The sequence below is a fragment of the Rutilus rutilus genome (assembly GCF_951802725.1).
Source record: "Rutilus rutilus genome assembly, chromosome: 10".
NCBI lineage: Eukaryota > Metazoa > Chordata > Actinopteri > Cypriniformes > Leuciscidae > Rutilus > Rutilus rutilus.
The window spans coordinates 4,184,846-4,204,748 of record NC_140215.1 but is presented as its reverse complement, the minus strand read 5'-3'; the positions used below and the strand labels follow the sequence as shown (position 1 = coordinate 4,204,748).

The following is a 19,903-nucleotide window of genomic DNA, read 5'->3' as shown; positions in this document are numbered from 1 at the left end:
CAAAATATTATTTAACAATACTATTTTTAAATAATTTGTGTGCATTGCAAAATTCTTACATATATATATATATATATGTATATATGTATGTGTGTGTGTGTGTGTGTAAGAATTTGTAATAATTTATATATGTAAGTCTTTATTTAAAAGATACTAAAATAGTCTTTATTTTGTTTAAATGTATAATAAAAATATTACTTTCCCTAAAATATAGTAATACTAATACTATTATATTTTATATATATATGTGTGTGTGTACTGTATATATATATATATATATATACAGTACACACACACACACACATATATATATATATATATTTTTTTTTTTATTACTATTTTTTTATATATATTTTCATGACAATTGGACATATTTTTTCATCCAGATTTGCTGTAATACATTTTGATGTGTTTCTTTTGAATTGTTATTTCTATTATTCTCGGTTGTGATTTTCAATAGATTCCCATTACTGTATTACAGTGCAGAATCATTGAACAGGTTCCGTTTGTGCTATTTTTTTAAATAATTGGTCTTATTTCGACATGCGTTAGATAGACATGTCTGGCGGCTGCGTTTCATTTTGCTGTTTTTTCAGCATCTTGTACCATGAGAATTGCATGAGAATTATGAGTTAAATAAATCTGAATTATCAGATTACTGGAAGGTACCACCCAAAATGTCACTGTAACAAATTGCAAAATTAAAAACGCGGCTCCATGTACTGCATATAAAATGGGTCATGAAAAAAATGTCAAAACCTTATCTGATGTCTTTTGTTGATTTGGGTGTAAAATATGGCCATGTCATGTCTGTGTCTTATAGATTTGATAAGATTCGCTCAAAAACTAGCATGTATGTATGAACCACGCAGTGAGATGGTGAGAATACCATGCTATCAGTACTTGGCACACCTGTTGTAGCCTCATTGTACTACAGTTGTTGTGTAAGTAAATAATCTATTGTTGAATACACCCAGTTTAAACTGGTGCTGGTAAATTAATACTGGGAGTTGGATGACACTCATTGTGATGGCTGTGTGCGCACTCGATGTATTGACGCACATGGCTCATTAATCTATGTCCCCGATTGACCTGTCTACTCGTCTTTTGTCGTTGTGTCGCTGGGGTCAACTGTGAGCGTGTTTAGTGATGCAGGGCCCGGTGTGTGCTGTCAGCGTATACAATGTGTGTTTGGCCCTCAGTCTTGAGTCAAAGCTTTTGTTTGCTGACGAGTTTAAATAATTTTTAAGATTAAGATTCAGTCAAGTGTGTCTAAACTTTTGACTGATGGTGTATGTAAATAATGTTGTTTAAGACAACGTGTTATGTTGGTGCGTATAAATGAAAATGATCAAAATAGAATTCTTCCTGTGGAAGACATGATTTGGTTATTTAGATAATACTTGTGTTTAGCAAAGGCACTTTAAATTGTAGTGACAGTAAAGACATTTACAATGTTACAAAATATTTCTGTTTCAAATATTTGCTGTTCTTTTGAGCTTTCTGTTCATCAAAAAATTCTGGGGAAAAAAAAGATCATGGTTTATCAAATTAAAAATGTTATTAAAATGTATTAAAATATTATGCAGCACAACTGTTTTCAACATTTATAATAATCAGAAATGTTTCTTGAGCAGCAAATCATCATATTAGAATGATTCCTGAAGGATCATGTGACACTGAAGACTGGAGTAATGATGGATCACAGGAATAAATTTAATTATATTTTACAAATATATTCAAATAGAAAATTTGTTATGGTGAATTGTAATATTATTTCACAAATTAATATTACTGTTTTCACTGTATTTTTGATTAAATAAATGGAGCCTTGGTGAGCAGAAGAGACTTATTTAAAAAACACACACAAAAAAAAATCTGTGACCCAAAACTCTGGAACAGTAGTGTAATTTACAAAAGGGGGGAAAATGTATTTTAAAATCATATTTAGTTAAAGAGGCTCTTGGGTGACATCACTTCTTGTTGACGTTCGAAGTATTGTCAAACAAAACGAAGGCTAGCTCGACCCTCCCTCCTCCTCATCGCGTCCCCTCCCCCTCCCTTCCACTCCACCTCCCTTCCATCCTTTTTGGGACTTTGCGCGTTCCTTCTCCTTTTCCCTCTTCTTTGCTATTTGTTCATCGGAACGTCGTCTCTTTGTCCGTGTGTCGGCCATATCAAAATTCAAGAGAATATCATTTTAACGTTAGTCGTTGTCGTTGTTTAGGACATCTCTCCTCTAGCTAACTTCCCTCTAACCCCCCAACCCCCACCCCCAAATCATTCTGGTCGGTGATTGGCTGGAACACTGTTTGTTATGTTTCGTGGTCCAGGCTGGGCCAGTTAGTTTTTGTTGCCGTTTGTGGAGCCTGGGCTGTCTACAGAGACCGCGTTTTTTTACAGTGTGTTCAGGGGACAGGCAGCTAGCAGATAGTGAGGAGATGTTTGCTGGATGTGGCAAAAAATGTTTCGGCCTAAAAAACGCATGACATCGCTTAGAGCACCTTTAAACCGTTGTTATTGTTAATGATAATAATATATAATGAAATTTTTTTTTTTTTTTTTGCCATATTGCCCTCCTTAATTTTCAAACTAGTGCATATTTACACAGAGTGTAAATGCATTATTTTATGCACATGCATGTGTCTATGTGTGTGAGTGAATGTAGTCTTTGTAATGTATGTGTGAGTGTCTGTCAGCGGGAGTACAGTGGAACGGTCTGTGTCTTCTTCATGTGATTTATGCGCGTGACGCAGAACCAGCAGTGTCTCTTTTCTCGGACCCTGTGCCTGCCTAGTGCGCATCATGCTCAGTGTGTATTGTGTTTTCTCTCCCCCCCCCCGTGGACCACAGGTGACAGACAATAGAGGAGGAGGCACAGAGAGATCCAGAGAGGCCCCATCACACACAGCAGAGCCGAGCTCCTCCCGGGATGCTGGCATGGGAACATGTAAGATTGGAAATACTCAAGCGTCACCAGTGAGTGAATCTAACTCTAGATCTAACCATCACTGAACCACTTAGAAACCCTGATAAAACAGTAACCTTCACTTTAAAGTAGGGGTGTCACGATACTGAACTTACGATACGATATTATTATGATACTCCAAGATAAAAGGTTATCAAAAAATGTGCTGTTGATTAAAATGCTACATTTTATATTACATTGTGGGTGTAAATGAATAGGCTTGGACTTGGTGCTGGAAACCCAAAGCACAGGACAATAGAGACACCAGAATAACAATATTCATGATTCCGAAGTTGAAAGCAGAATTATTAATTTAGACGAATTTGCTTGCACTCTGTCACTGACTAGATATATTTAAAATAATGTAGGCCTCTTTTTACTGGTAACAACATAAGACATTTGGCGTTATCAGGAATATTCCCCCATATCATTATTAAACATTACATTCAACATTATATTTAGTAGTTTAATGTTGTACTGACACTAAAACTCTGAAAACACACAGTAATTTTTATTTTGGGTGAACTATCCACTATAGATATTGTTACTATCCACGATACAAATTGTTTAATTTTTGTATTGCGATATATTGTGACACCCCTACTTTAAAGGGTAACTCTCGCCAAAATTGAACCTAGGCTCTTTTTGTTAATCTATCCGAGTCAAACTTTCGTGTAAAAGCATAATTAGAATGGAAACGCCACTTTTAAGTTTGACCGTATTTTCGTTTTCGGTCAAAATGCCCTTTTGAATGGGAGTGCATGGGTCACTTCTATGATGGCATCAAAAATCACAATTTTTAAAACACTAAGAAGGCTCGACACAACATGAAACTGTGCTGGAAGTATCACCAGGGGCTCTACACATGAACTCCAGCATTGAGAACATTGTTTGTGTACACAGAGTTTACTAAAAAGAAAGATTTTGTACGACTCACTTTATTAGTTAGTGTTGCATTCGGAGATCAACTACTTTTGACTGACAAAATTCCAGCCACCGGAAACACTAACTAATAAAGTGAGTCGTACAAAACCTTTCTTTTTAGTAAACTCTGTGTACACAAACAATGTAGTCAATGCTCAAGTTCATGTGTCGAGCCTCCTTAGTGTTCATTTTGATGCTATCATAGTCATGCACTCCCATTCAAAAGGCAATTTGACCGAAAATGAAAGTACAGTCAATCTTAAAAGTGGCGTTTCCATTCTAATTATGCTTTTACACGAAAGTTTGCCTCGGGTAGATTAACAAAAAGAGCCTAGGTTCAATTTTGGCAAGAGTTACCCATTAAAGGTCCTTTATGTACCACACCATCAATAACTGACGAATCATTTACTAAAGTTATTTGTTCATTGTAAAGTTTGTTTGTGATCTTCTTTTGTCCACAGGGGTCTGAAGCATCTTTAGCGCCGTCTCCTTCATTGAAGGGAATATCGGAAGTGTTTCATTCAGCGGAAGAATGAAGCATTAATCCTCCATTGACAGAATCCTCAAACATTCTGCAGGTCTTCAGATTTTTTTTTTTTTTTTGCAGTAATTAGAATATCATGATTTTTAGGTGTTTCACAAATCAGAAGACTTTCTGCACTTTTTATCTGGATCTGGACAGAACTGTGTAGAGCGCAGTCTTTCACCTTCACAGTGTGCTGTATCATTTATTTGATTTTTTCTTGTTTTTCTTCACACAGCAGTTTTTTTATTAGCCACAACATGCCTTAAATATAATATAAAATAAATATAAATAAATAAAAATAAACACTTAAGAGTGACCATATCATATCTTTCAAGCTCCTAAAAGGACAAAAAGGAATGTTTTTTTTTTTTTTTTTTTTTTGAGCGAATTATTCTTGTAATAAAAAATGAGTTATGATTGTTCAAATAGCGTGGAGATGAACTATAGTTTTAATTTATTCTTCAGATGGACATTTCAGTTTTTTTTTTTTCTTAATATCTGTTACACTATTTCCCCTCTCAATAAAAAATAACAGAGATCCTAATGATGTTATCATATATAAAAAAAATATTTTTGTGTTGTTTCTTGACATGTGAATTATGAATTTGTAAATAGGCAGATGTGAAAGAAAATGCTCTGATCTATTTTGAGGCCTAATTTTGTTTAAATTATTATAGATTTGATTTATGTAATTATTAGCCAATAGAAATGGTACTGAAACGTCTTCAGTCACACCTGATCCTTAATCCCTTGCCAAGCATTAGTACAGACTGTATCGGTAATTATGGGCTGCAATTATAGTATGTTTAAATAATAATATGCTACGACATTGAACGGTTTTCTGGATCCCACAACAACAAATGATTAATCAGAGCTGTTGCCGAGACAGAAAACACTGGGCTTTTCATTTCTTCTGAGGAGAAAACTGCTGTATCATTTGAATTCAACTCTCCTCTCTTTTCTGTATTAAAGTATAACTGACTTTTAAAGTTTGTATCCTCTGATTGTGTTATTTTTTTTTATGTTTTTGACGCTGTGAGGATGTCAATGTGTGATAAGTCTTATTTCAGCCTCGTAGTGAACACTATAAAGAAGTTGTGCTTACTTACAGGGAGCAATTACAGCAATCCGACACTGACTTGACTGACACTTTATTATATTTATATTATTATATGTATTTGTGTCATTCTGCTGTTGTAAAGGCGCAGAGACATTCGTGGAAGATTCTGTACTTTAGTGATGTTTCTGGAGGATACTGTCAGTTTGTCATCAATAAAGGTTTAATGCAGCGGTGTGCATTCAGAAGCTACAACATTGATAAAGAAATGATCAGATATTATTCTGATCTCAAAGTGTGTGACCATCAAAAAGGCATCTGTCGAAGAAAATATTCCCTTTCTTTCTTTCTTTCTTTCTTTCTTTCTTTCTTTCTTTCTTTCTTTCTTTCTTTCTTTCTCTGCAATTTTCCCATTTTTTTATTAAAATGTTCTTATATTTCTTGTTTTCAGACCTTTGTCTCACAATGTCTTATTTTTTTCTTTTCACTTCTTGCATTTTCTTCATCTTTCTTTTCTTGCAGTTTCATCCCTTGCATTTTTGGTCTTGCAATTTATTAATCTTTCTTTCATTATTTTAGCTGCATGTTCATTTTTTTCTGTTCACTTGTTTTTTTTATCTCTTGCATTTACTTCCTCTTTCTTTTCTTTTTTCTTTTTTTGGCATTTTCATCCCCTTGCATTTTTGGTCTTGCAATTTATTAATCTTCCTTTCATTATTTTAGCTGCATGTTCATTTTTTTCTGTTCACTTGTTTTTTTTTTATCTCTTGCATTTACTTCCTCTTTCTTTTCTTTTTTATTTTTTTTTTTTGGCATTTTCATCCCCTTGCATTTTCGGTCTTGCAATTTATTCATCTTTTCTTACATTTTCTTCATCTTTCATTTGCATGTACATTATTTATTTATTTTATTAATCTTGCATTTCTTCAACTTTCTTTTTTCATATTTTAACCTCTCTTCTCTGCCTTGCAGTTTCTTCATTGTCTACTTACATTTTCTTCATCTTTTTTTAAAAGATCTTTCTGCCTCTTCCTAATCTTTATTGCATTTCCTTTCAGCTTTTCTTGCAGTTCCTTCATCTCTTTCTTGGATTTTCTACCTCTTGCTTTATTGTAATTTCTCTCTCTCTCTCTCTCTCTCTCTCTCTCTCTCTCTCTCTCTCTCTCTCTCTGTTTAGACGAGCACATCAGATTGCATCCTCGCGCGCTTCGTGTGTGTGTGTGTGTGTGTGTGTCAGCTCAGTATCGTGACGTCGCGTTTGGAGCCGCAGGAGCGCGCGCGGAGCAGAAGCAGGTACAGAGCCAGATAACACACATGACTGTGCGAGCACAACGCCTTCAAATGCGACACTAAAGTGCGGTCTGAAGGATCTTAGGCTTGGCAGGGACACTCTTTAACACGGTACAGTAACACAGTGTACTGTACTGTAGTGTGTGAAATATGCATATGTCAGCAAAACAACTACTCCCGCGCACAGCTGCTGTTCTGGACGAGAAGAGACTCGTAAGTGTCATTTAACATTACTGTAAGGACTACATGATTTTGTGCAATGAGGTATAGCTATGCGTTGATATGTGTCATGCTTTTGTTTTATAAACAAACTCTTAATTAATATACAGGAGTTATTTCAGGATTTTCCCTTTAACTAAGTCAGATCAATTAAGGAATCCTGTCAGTCATTATTACAACAAGTTGTGCCATTTACCAGGCCTATTTACATTTATAGCAATATGCTATTTAGGTGCATATTTATTTTAATGCATGCTGCACATTTACGGGATTTTATTTGAACAGTTTGGAGTTTTATTAGAAGATAAAGTGCTCTGAGGTAAAAGTGGCCCTTGAACTACCGCCACCTTCTGTCAGACAGAGAAGTGCAGGCGACGATTTAAAGGAACAGTTCACACAAAAAGGAAAATGACATCATTTACTCACACTCATGTTTTTCCAAACCTGTATGAGTTTCTTTCTTCTTTTGAACACAAAATAAGATATTTTGAAGAATGTTGGTAACCAGACGTCCATAGTATTATTTTTTTTCCCCTATACTATAAAAGTCAGTGGCTACCATCAACTGTCTGGTTACCAACATCAAACATCAAACTATCTTATTTTGTGTTCAAAAGATGAAAGACTCATACAGGTTTGGAACAACGTGAGGGTAAGTAAGTGATTTAAATTATTAAGATACATTAACCCTAACCCTGTCAGTCAATATTCATACCACTTTCTGAAGAATCTAGATTTGCATATCTCGAACGAAATAGCAGTGTTGTAAAGCAGCAAAAGTGTGTCAAATGTTATTTATTTATTTATTTATTTTTCAATAAATGCATGCATGAAAGGTTCCTTATGAGTAATTTTACAGAAATATGCGATATCTTTTATTCATAAGGGACATCTTTAACATGATATCTTAAACAATAGGCCTAATAATAAACACATGAATATCTCAGCTGTTTCTGTGACAGCATCGACTCTTCAAAGTTTTAGGCAATCAGATTTGTTTTGTCCTTCTGCCAACTAATAATTGTACGAGTTTGGCTTAGCTGATTTGTGGTTGGCTGACAGGTCTTTGGAGGGTGTGGTTTCGGAAAGAGGGCGTGTGCTTGAAGCGCTGAGGGCGGATCTAATTCGGTGTAATTATGGAGATTTTAATTTATTTAATGAGATTCAACTCTTTTAAATCCATTCTGAATGCTTTTCTGATGACCCTGCTAATGTTAAATGGAGTACGTCCAGATTATATTACATTAAATAGAAAATTATTCACAGAACATACTGGTTACACATTCTGTTGACTTTAAGTAACTTTGCATCTACATGTCAACTAACTAGACTGGTAGGGTTAGAGTTAGTAGAATAACTTGACATGTACTGTAGTTACAAAGTTACTTCTAGTCATTATAATGTCTGTTGAGGAGCATCAGAATAAAGTATTAACAGTCTATTAATACTCTAATGAGAGTTATAGTTGACATGTAGTTGCAAAGTTACTTACATTTGATGCAATGTCTAAATGGGACCATCAAAATGAAGTGTCACCAACATATTTTCTACCTTTTACCAGTTGAGAGTAAGTTTATCTTAAATACTAGAGTCAGTCTTTAAGGCACGAAAGCATTCATATGCTTCAAAAGGACAGAATTCAGTGAAAGTAATAATAATAAAATATTTGACCGCAAAACATTATTATTGTAGTAATAATATATTTATTTAATGGTTTTAGTTTTATAATTATTATTATTTATTATTATTATAAAAAATAAACAAACTAATAATGAAATATAATAATAATTGTTATTATTATTTAAATGATCGATATTAAACAAATTGATAAAGAAATATAATATTATTAATAATTATTATTAATTAGATTATAATAATTTAATCAATAAAGTAATATAATAATAATACTTTTATAATATTATTATTATTTAAATTACAAAAATTAAACAAATCAAAGAAATACAATGTGAAAAATGATATGATCAATAAGTTATGACAACATGTTTTTACATTTCTTTAACATCAAAATAAATTAAGCAATTTTTATCTTTTTTTTATGTTATGAAAGATTCAACAATTTTTTTTAAGTCAGTTTAATTTAATTTAAGTTGAAATAACTTAAACTTTCAAGTTGATTGTACTTTTTGTTACAGTGCAATAATTATTATTATTATTTAAATAAAATAAAAAAACAAATATTTTTTTTTTATTGTTATTATTTCAATTTAAAAAATTTAACAAATAAAGAAAGAAATACAATGATATTGTTTCTATTATTATTATTATATTTCTTTATTGATTTGTAATTTTTTTATGTGCTGTTGAGAAAAAAATATGGATTATATTTCGCTTTGATGAAGAGAGCTCAAACCGTTAGTCTGTCTCTGTAACTCGCTCTGGTCTTCGTGGCTCCGCCTGGCCGGTCGACGAGCACAAGTGTGTGTTAGCAACAAGATTGCATGTTAATGCCACATTACAGAGTGAATGCAGCGATTGTAGTGATGGTTCGAGGCTATAATTATCTGCTCTTGTATGTCCATGCGCTTAAATGAAAAGACCATGTGATGGTCACTCCTCAACCGGTTCCCTGCAAAGCATTGACACAAGCAACTGGTTTCACGGAGCGTCGCTTCTCACAAAGACCTTTTACATGCAGTAAATGTGCTCTGTATTTCAGGACTATATAAAACAAATCAGGCCTAGGAATATTTTGGAAAGAGAGTCAGGCTTTTTTTTGTCTTTTGACTGCCAATGAGCCGTCACTCCCGTGGGATTATTTAGGAAAATGAAACGGGTCATTCCTGTTATGCAGTGACTTTCCATAGCCTTATATTGAATACAATATTAAAGACACAGTTTGTAAAGATGGATAATATCATAATATCACAGTTGAGTGATTTTCATGAGAAGAATTGAATTGAGGCAGTTTCATACTTTACAATAAGGTTTAATTACTCGTTTGGTTAACATGAGCTAAGAATGAACAATACTTCTAGCATTTGTTAATCTTAGTTAATAATATTAATCTCAACATTTACTAATACATTATTAACATCAAAAGCTGTATTTGTTAACATTAGCACTGAGGATTAACATGAACAAACTGTATTTTTATTAACTACACTCTTAAAAAAAAGGGTTCCTCGAGGTTCTATATAGAACCCTAGGGCCTAGGGTTCAGTACTTGGCCAATAGAACCTTTTACCAAAAAATGGTTCTATGTAGAACCCTTGCATAGCAAAGAACCTTTTTTTATTAAAATGGTTCTATAATTCATGTTTTATGACTGAAGTGTAAACTAAAGATTACACAACACATTCACAAAGCTTTTTGAGTCAAGACCCATGAGAATGACTGCTGTAGTCAAAAACAAGAGTAAACAAATATTAATATGAGCTGTACATTAGCATGAAACTTAAATTTCAAAATATATTATAGTTTAACTTTTTGACAAATCATTTTGTGAAGACAAAAATAAACTAACCAGGAGTTTTCTTTATTTTGTATACCATATTGTGATGGTTTTAATCTATCGAAGGGAACATTAAAAACAAATAATCGTAAAAATGCTCCCTGGTGGCGTACATGCGTTGCGTTCTGGATTGTTAATATTTTCTTATTTAATAATAACTCGTTTAATAATAAAGAACCTTTAAATGGTTCTATTAAGAACCATCTAACTTGGATTCAAAGAACCATTTGGGGTTCTTTTTATGGAACCCTTTTAAATGGTTCTATATAGAACCATTTTGGAGTTCCATATATGAAGCGGGTGATAGAACCATTTCTGGTTCTAAATAGAACCATTTCTTTTAAGAGTGTAGCATTAACAAAGATCAATAAATACTGTAACAAACGTATTCCTCGTTGTTAGTTTATTCATGTTGACTAAGAAATATTCCATGTGTTCTTTTCTCACATCAAAATGTTTCAAACAAAACATTTTCTTGATATCGTTTTAATCCGTAATAATTTTACGAATATTTCTGTGCCCTCAATATTATTTTCCATCAAAATCCTTTTAACTAACAAAAGCCACTTCCTTAATGCCATCATCCTCCAGGAAGTGACATCATTTTGGAGGGAAAATGGTACGATTGGATCCATAATAAGCTCTAACTTGATCTCTTTATTTCCATCCTGTTATTTTTTTTATTTTTACATTTTTTGCGTTATGTAAAAATCTAAGTCATATAGAATTATTAAGCTGAAGTGTCTCACCATGCAGATCACACTTATGAAGTCTGATGTATATTTTATGGAATACGTTAATGAATAGCCTACTTACAACGACTAAAGCTTTTTTGTTTAAGTTAGAGCGTTGCTGCATAACAGGAATGACCCGAACTTGAAACGAGACCAATAAACTGATCTGACGTAATGAAAGAAGCGTATTCCAATGTAAAGTAAACACACTGTACAGGATTTCTCTCGTTAGTTGGTTTCGTGTTATCAGTGTGCCTTTGTAAAGCACAGGTGGAATTGCTCAAGACAGAAACTGCTGATTCACACCAGGTTTTGTGGATTATTAAACTCATTTAGGTGTGATTTATTCTCATAAACTCATTTAGGTGTGATTTTGTAAAATAATTATGTGTGAAAGAATAATGCATTGTAACAGCCTATTTCAATGCTGCCCTTATTGCACATCATTTTATATTGTTTAATTTGCTGTCATATTCTCCTCAATTATAGATGTATGGATCCAATAGGCTATGCAAAGCCTAGAGGAAAATCACTTTTTAACAGCGTTGGTTTCAGAAGTATTTTTTCCATTCCTCTCTCCCATTGGGATTAAAAAAAAAAAAAAAAGTATTTGATAAAGCATTATAAGCCATGATGAACCAAACCAACCAGCTACAATGTGTGAATCATAACATAAAAGTGATAGAAAGAACTACAAACCCATGAAGAATTTCGAACAGCATAATCAAATAAAAATACATTTCAGTATTTTGATTGAGATTTGAGAGACATTGGCAGTGCTTCGTGGGAGTGGGCGGAGCTAAAGAGCTCTTTTGGAGCGTGTTGCTTTTTTCGACTCTCTGGTGGAAGAGCATCATGGGAAGTGTAGTTTTTCACCAGGAATTCCACTGTGAAAGGGATACTTCACCGATTAGCATTAAGCTTTGTATCAGTAGCTGTATCATTTCTTCCGATACTGCCCTCTGTAACCGGGAGGCGTGGCTTGGGAGTGTCCTCGTAGGGCAGCGAAGCAAGTGCATTCTGGGAGTTGTTGTCTTTCATCCACATGAGCCAAAAATTAATTTTCTGGCTTTTCTCAGTCTAGAAGGCACCAACTTCTAAAATAATTTCACATTTCTACTACATAAATGACCCAATTTAAATACACATTCATCTTTCCAGCTATGAAATATCCCTTTAAGCACGATAATTAAAAAAAAAAAATATGAAATAATGTGGGCTGACGCTTCAACAGAAGCAAAACCATGTATTAACATCCTCGTAGCTCACAGTAGGGCTGTCCTTATAGGTTTATAAGTTATCGTTCAATATCAATTTTTTCCCTATGGAGAAACTGAATGGAGTTTATACTTCCATAACTCGACTGTTGCCCTCTATTGCTTTCTTTTAAAGCACAGGAGATGTTCAAGAGGTTTTTTTTTTCTTCTGAAATCTGTAAAGTCTCAATTTGCTCTTTGTTGAATCTCATGGCTGTCTACGAGAAAATAAAGACATCTTTTCCCTGAAAGCGAGACTTTAGAGCGATTTCTGTCGGAGCAGCAATCTGAAGTCTACCTATCAGTATTTCATAGGTTCATTTTTGAGATTGTTGCATTCTTAGTTAGTATTCAAAGACTTTCCGTTTATCTCCTGATAAAAGACTGCATGATTGAATGATATGACTTGTTGAGCTGTTGAGGGTTATGTAACCGGCTTTATTAAACAGACTGTCTTATCATTCTGCCATTAAAAAGATTAGCATGGAATTCAGACAAAAGAAAACAGTATTTAGACTGCTTTCATATTTATCCTTCCATAAGCTTTGGCTTTTTTCCATATTTTGCTGCTGTAATCTCATGTATTGCTGAGTGAAACTGTGATAAAACGCAAGCTGGATGTTCAGTTTATCCATCAGGAATTGATTGGATCATGAAAAGTTGATGTTACTACCAGAATGGAGTGGAATTTATTTGAGCACAATAAGAGCAAGAAGGTGCATTAAATATAGTTTCATGTTGGCTTTAAAATCTTTTTAATTATCTCTAAAATTCCATCTTATTGTCTTAAGGCGAGACACTGTAGGTGAATAGGGTAAAATTTTTAACTAGCAGATATCACCATGAAACTTTCCCAGTTGATTACGTACATTAAGATGAGAAAAAACTGCATTACAAGTTTTCTGTAATTTAATGTTTAAATATGCAAATTAGGCAATATCTAATTAAATATGCGCTAATTTGCATATATTTGCATAAATCTGAGTATTGGATAAAGCCAGGTTTAAAAAAAAAAATTCATTGTGTTCACATATTAAATGGGAAAAAAATTACAGAGGGATTTATGGATATCTACTTTTGTTATCCTGTAAATCAGAATATACTGTCAATAGCCTTAAAAAAATGATTTTCGCCATGTTTTTTGAATAAAATGTTATATAAATCAGGCTAGGAATAATATATTTACAAATCCCTCTGTAAATGTCTTCATAATATAACTAGGTACAAGACTGGAAAGTCTGGTGTATATAGGTGCTGCTGAAGTGGAGATTTCGGACTTGGAGAATGAGAGAAAAGTCATTTTGAGAAAACGGCTTTAAAGATTTATCATCAGCCAATGAGATTGCGCATTCAGCCCTTTTACTTTCACGATTGGTTGCTGATAAAAAGGAAATGACCATATTTGGATCCGACAGCATTGTACAGGAGAGAGAGAGCTTCCTAACGGTGTGTGTGATGACAGGGTGCCGGCAGCGATCGCGGAGCAGCGGGATGATTAAGAATGGCAACTTTTGTTGAATTTATGAGAAATCTACAGACGCAAACAGACAAAGTGTAGTAAAATAAAGACCTAAATGTGTATTTCGGACTTTTTTTCACCACAAGTCTGAAAGAAGACATGTTATTGAAGACAAATATCCAAAAAGCTCAAAATTTACCAGTAAAAAAAACCAATGTTTTTGCCTGCCGTGTCTCGCCTTAAAGGTACACTGTGTAGGAATATCTCCCATCTTGCGGTGAAATTGTAGCCTGGAAATCCGGACCCAAATCTGAAAGACTAAGGGTCTGGCATCGACTAATGAAAATTGGGCGGCACCAAGCATGCATTTGAAAATCTCACTGCACGCAATTGGATAACACTACGACCAATCACAACAAGCCCCATACGCTTAGCTACCAGCAGAGCTAACTGGTAGATTAGACTCTTGCCGTATCCGGTCGGCAAAACAGCGAAACCGTCCTTCTTGCAAAGGATCGATTCGAGCGCAGTCTTCTGTTCCTCTTTTAGATAAAAAGCCAAGTCTAACTCGTTCATTGTAGCGGCCAAAGCCGTTTCAAACAACTGGTGTTCATCAATAGCCATCTTGCAATGTTTACTAATGACTTGGACGTCACAGCACTGTCGTCATCTCGCCTCTAGCCCGCCTATATCAGATAACCCAATGTGATTGGTGCAGCTCGGATACAAGGGCATATTTAATGAGCATCACTACTCGACACCCGAGTAACTTGCTGAGCAAATTAAATGTGTGCTCTTGTGAGAACTCGGGATTTCCAGGGTAGTGAAATTGTATTTTGCATTCAAACGAATACTGCTCTCTAGCGCCTCGCTTTTTCAAATGTGTGTTGCAACTATGTACTGATAATTCTGACGTCATTTGTCGCGTACGTTCTTTGTCGCGGTAGCATAGAATGGCAGAGGGAGGCGAGACGCGAGTGTGAGTAATAAAAAATGCTCCAACTACTTTAAAAGCCTACATCTGGGCACATTTCGGCTTTTATGAACAACCTGGTAAGCACGACCTGGAGAAGACACACGCTGTGTGTAAATCATGTCACGCACAAATAAAACATGCTGGGGGTAATACCACTAACTTGAGAAACCACGTCAGCCGGTTTCACCCCGAGCTGTTAAAGCGTAACTCTCGCAAATTGCAAACTAGGCAATTTTTTTTAATCTACCCGAGTCAAACATTCGTGTAAAAGCTTAATTAGAATGGAAACGCCACTTTTAAGATTGACCGTATTTTCGTTTTCGGTCAGATTGCCTTGTGAATGGGAGTGAATGGGTCACTTCTATGATAGCATCAAAAATCGCTATTTTTAAAACACTAAGAAGGCTCGACACAACATGAAACTGTGCTGGAAGTGTCACCAGGGGCTCTACACATGAACTCCAGCATTGAGAACATTGTTTGTGTACACAGAGTTTACTAAAAAGAAAGGTTTTGTACGACTCACTTTATCAGTTAGTGTTTCCGTCCGCCGGCATTTTGTCAGTCAAAAATATGCAACGTAACAGGGAGGAGAGTAAAGATGTAAAGCTCCTAAAGCTTAGTTCCATATAAATTCACGGATAATTAGTTGTTTTGTCGTTAGTGAAAATCAATATTGACCTTGTATTTGAAAAAGGATCCTCATATAAGAAGCAATACTAAAATTCAGAGTCAGTTCATTCGCATTCGGAAATCGACTAGTTTTGACTGACAAAATGCCGGCGGCTGGAAACAACAACAGTTGTTCAAAACTTTTCTTTTTAGTAAACTCTGTGTACACAATGTTGTCAATGCTGGAGTTCATGTGTAGAGCTCCTGGTGATACTTTGAGCAAAGTTTCATGTTGTGTCGAGCCGTCTTAGTGTTTTAAAAATAGCGATTTTGATGCTATCATAGAAGTGACCCAAGCACTCCCATTCACAAGGCAATTTGACCGAAAATACGGTCAAACTTAAAAGTGCCGTTTCCGTTCTAATTATGCTTTTAAACGAAAGTTCGCCTCGGGTAGATTAACAAAAAGACCCTATGTTGCATTTTGGCGAGAGTTACCCTTTAACGCCTGGCAGAGCTTCTGTCTCATGTCGTGGATGAATGGCAGCGATCACTTTTAGCATTTACTTTTGTGTGTTCTAAATGCTCCTGTTGTCTTCTGTGCCCAGACTTGAGTTTTGTTTGATGTTTGATACATTCAAGAAGCGTGTTTTCTTTGAGCAGGTCAAATTAAAGGTTCAGGTCATATATCTGACTGCTTGCATTTATTGACAAAATTGTATACATGTGAAGTAAAATTGAAAATTGAGGCACGCAGTGCATCGTGATATCGATTTGAACGGAATATCCCACAATATAATGCACATTTATGATCTTTTAGTCCACAAGTTTTCACTGCTTTTGCTGATTCTGCAAAGCAAAACTGGAAGAACAAAGAACTGCAATTAAAGATGAAGTGAAACATGTGAAGTATGCATGTTGGGACGGTTCCTTAACGAACGTGTCAGTGATTTACAGTGGCAGTTATTTGACTGGGACAGAACAACAGCATTCCAGAAACCTGTTTTTGTCCCAGGACATTCAACAACTGTATGAGATTTTTGATTTTTTTTTTTTTTTTTTTAAGGATTGGACCCCCTTCATATGTCAAAACATCCTTTGCAGCCAGCCATAAATATAAAATTAATGCATAAATGATATAAATAAATTAAATACATTTACAGATTAATATTGAAAATAAGACAGCTAATTTTCTGACTGTTTTATTTGACATTACCTAAACAGACATAAATAAGATCATCAACTTTATTTTAATTGCCTATATTTATGAACATTTACTTTTAATTGAAATCATGTTTACACAGTCACTATTTCAATATTCTTACACTGAATAAAATGCAGCGATACTTATATTGTATAATATATACCAATAATATGTTTCACAATATGCATTGCTTCAAAGCAGCTTTACAGAAAACCATGATGATAATATCTTAAAGGGGTGGTTGATTATGATTTCACTTTTCTAACTTTAGTTAGTGTGTAATGTTGCTGTTTGAGCATAAACAACATCTGCAAAGTTACAACGCTCAAAGTTCAAAGCAAAGGGAGATATTTGCTTTTAAAGAAATTGCTTTTTAAGGACTACAACAAACGGCTGGTTGGGACTACACCACATTCCTCCCGGGTTAGTGACATCACCAACCCTAGAATTTACATAAACCCCGCCCCCAGGAACACGCAGTCCATGTTGAGAAGAGGAAGTAGTAGTTGTTGTAGTCGCACATTTGTGAGTCTGCTCAAGCAGTCGCATCCGTCTTTTCACATGCAATATAGTACGTAACACAAATCCAATAGCATGTCACTCACAACAGTTCCCACACGAGCGATTTATAGATTATCATGACAGATTATGCTAATCAAAGACTTGAAGATAGTCAACTAACCATTCAGAAACATCCTGTTGCATTATACACTGCGTTGTCACTCATTCTTGAGTCTCTCCATCATTCTCTGACTCACAACATAAAAGGCAGAACAGTTTCTGACATTTTAGTGTCTGTCTGCGTGAGGTAATCAGAGCTGCTAACACACACACACACACACACACACACACACACACACACACACACACACACACACACACACACACACACGGAAGCTCTTGAAGCTCCGCCCTCTGTGCCGGGAGCAGCAGCTCATTTGCATTTAAAGGGACACACACGAAACGACACGTTTTTACTGACCCTCAAAAAGGGACAATTTTAACATGCTGTAGAAAACCTTCTGTGGAGCTAAAACTTCACATACACACTCTGGGGACAACAGAGACTTATTTTACATATTGTAAAAAGGGGCATTGTACCACCCCTTTAATATCTTGCTGCCTTGTGTACTAGATGTATATGAGCTGGATGATAATATAGTTATAATTTGAATGAAATCATGCAATTGAGATTTGCTATATAGTATATATATCTTAATGTGAGGACACTGTGTGTATGCGGATAAAGTTGGCTATAAATCTAACTTTTTATTGCTGTGCAATTATACCCTTTACATTTTTGTGACGATAATCACGCAGTTGATATTTGCTGTATATGTTGCTTTAGATGAGGTAAAGAGGACCTCCTCTGGCCAAACGAACAAACATGGTGTGATTCTGATTCCAGTGAACTAGATGTCTAAAACACACCATTCTCATATCCCTCTTTTAATGTATGTCTATGGGATTTGTACCGAATGGACTTCAGCTAGTGGTATTTTCAAGGTCAATTGACTAAAGTCCGCACCGTGTCTCTAATGTACAATTATGCTCTTGTACGTGACGGTCTAAGAATAACAGTTTCCAGCACAGATGCATGAATGCTGGTTAATCTGATAATTCCTGCAGATGACACTAGTGATGCTAACTAACTACAGGTCATATTTCTGCTCCAGCCTCCGACTCAGGCGCTACAGTCCTCACAGGACATGTCAGTCTCAGTTAGTTTTCATTTAAGGATCAACTTTGTCCTGACAATTCCTTGTAACAAATAAAAATAGAGGCAAATGAGACAATTGTTGACATACAGTAAAACTATTAAATAAATGTGCATAACATGCATCAGAATGGGAGAATTGGATGAGAAATGTATACTAGAATAATCATGCTATTTCTGAAAAAATTACCATACAGTTCAAAAAATTTTTATAATGCTTTATTGTCTGCACTTATTTGCTCAAATTCAGTAAAAACAGTAAAATTGTGAAATATTATCACAATTTCAAACTGTATTTTATTCCTGTGATGCGAAGCTGAATTTTCAGCATCATTACTCCAGTGTTTCTGCCACTGAATGAACAAAAGAAAAGAATTTTGCAACTTTTTATTGTCACGTTACGTGTAGGACAAACCTCACGGAGACGAGGAATACGTATTCGGACGGGATTAACTTCTCATGGGTAGATGGAGTAAAGTAATTTTACTACACGACGTCTGTAATATTAATGGCCAATTCGCACGGGATAAGATATCTCAGTAAAACTAGCAGAAGTGGGAGGGGTAACTCGATTTGCGCATCGCCGTCACCCTCCTGTCGTCATGTGCGTATTACGTTGCTTCCTGATATCACGTGCACAAACACATATAACCTATATTTTATTTATACATATATAAAACAGTTATGTCCAGTCGAACAATGTATTAATTAACTTCAGGTTGGATTGTGTTGGTAATAGGCACTTATCTAACGCTAAAAGATGTTTCGTGCCTCTAACAAGTGCTTTCTGATCTGACGGTGTGTGGAAAACACTTGAGTTTTGCCACAGACTCGTTCCAGCGTCTAGAACGCAACTGAATGCTTTTTCAAGCGTCTCCATACTTGGAAAAAACGCGGAAAACTACTTTTAAACAGGAAATTACGGAATATTTACAGCGGGTCTATTCGCACGGGATTAGTATTACCTGAGGTCATTTTTCTGGACCTTTTTACTGAAGGTAAAAGTCGACGTAACCTTTACTGACATTGTCCATAATGATTACTGAGATGGCACTTTCGGTCGGGACTAAAATCACAGAGAAGCTATTACTTTACCCCACCTCTCCATGTTAAACTAGTCCCGTCTGAATAGAATAGGGCTTTAATAACCAAACTCTCAGGGGAAACACTCACGCTTACATTGACGAGACTGAAGGAGAACACAAGGTATAAATACACAGGAACTAACAAGATAACTAATGAGGTGATTGACAATGCACAGGTGATAGACATTAATTAGAACAATCATGGAACACTAGGGGCACGTTCAAGTTCAAAACGGTGCGCAACGTTTTGCTACGGTTTCCGGGTTGAACGTCATGTTTCCTGGAAGCGGCGTGCACCGGTGTGCAACGGGGTTTGAGATATGTTTTCTCTTGTTTGGTGGGTGTGTCAGAACTGCAGTCCAATCAGCAGCAACATGTGTATAAAGCACGCGGTATTAAAGGGA

General features: G+C 35.3%; 2 protein-coding genes across 5 annotated transcripts in view; both read left to right on the top strand.

Annotated features, from left to right (window-relative positions):
• The window catches only part of cobll1b (cordon-bleu WH2 repeat protein-like 1b), a 54,349-nt gene extending 48,942 nt beyond the window's left edge, over positions 1-5,407 (top strand). For 3 of the 4 annotated variants that reach the window (XM_084421696.1, XM_084421697.1, XM_084421699.1), the window contains 2 exons: positions 2,854-2,979; positions 4,354-5,407. In XM_084421696.1, coding sequence (XP_084277822.1) covers positions 2,854-2,979; positions 4,354-4,428 — 201 coding nt within the window. In that variant the 3' untranslated portion in view covers positions 4,429-5,407. The remainder of the gene's footprint in view (positions 1-2,853; positions 2,980-4,353) is intronic. The other variant, XM_084421698.1, reaches the window with a different exon arrangement.
• A 1,459-nt stretch (positions 5,408-6,866) lies between these two features.
• grb14 (growth factor receptor-bound protein 14) overlaps positions 6,867-19,903 on the top strand; it is a gene marked incomplete at its 5' end in the record, with an annotated part of 86,109 nt that continues 73,072 nt past the window's right edge. Inside the window, one exon of the mRNA XM_084421577.1 lies at positions 6,867-6,978. The remainder of the gene's footprint in view (positions 6,979-19,903) is intronic.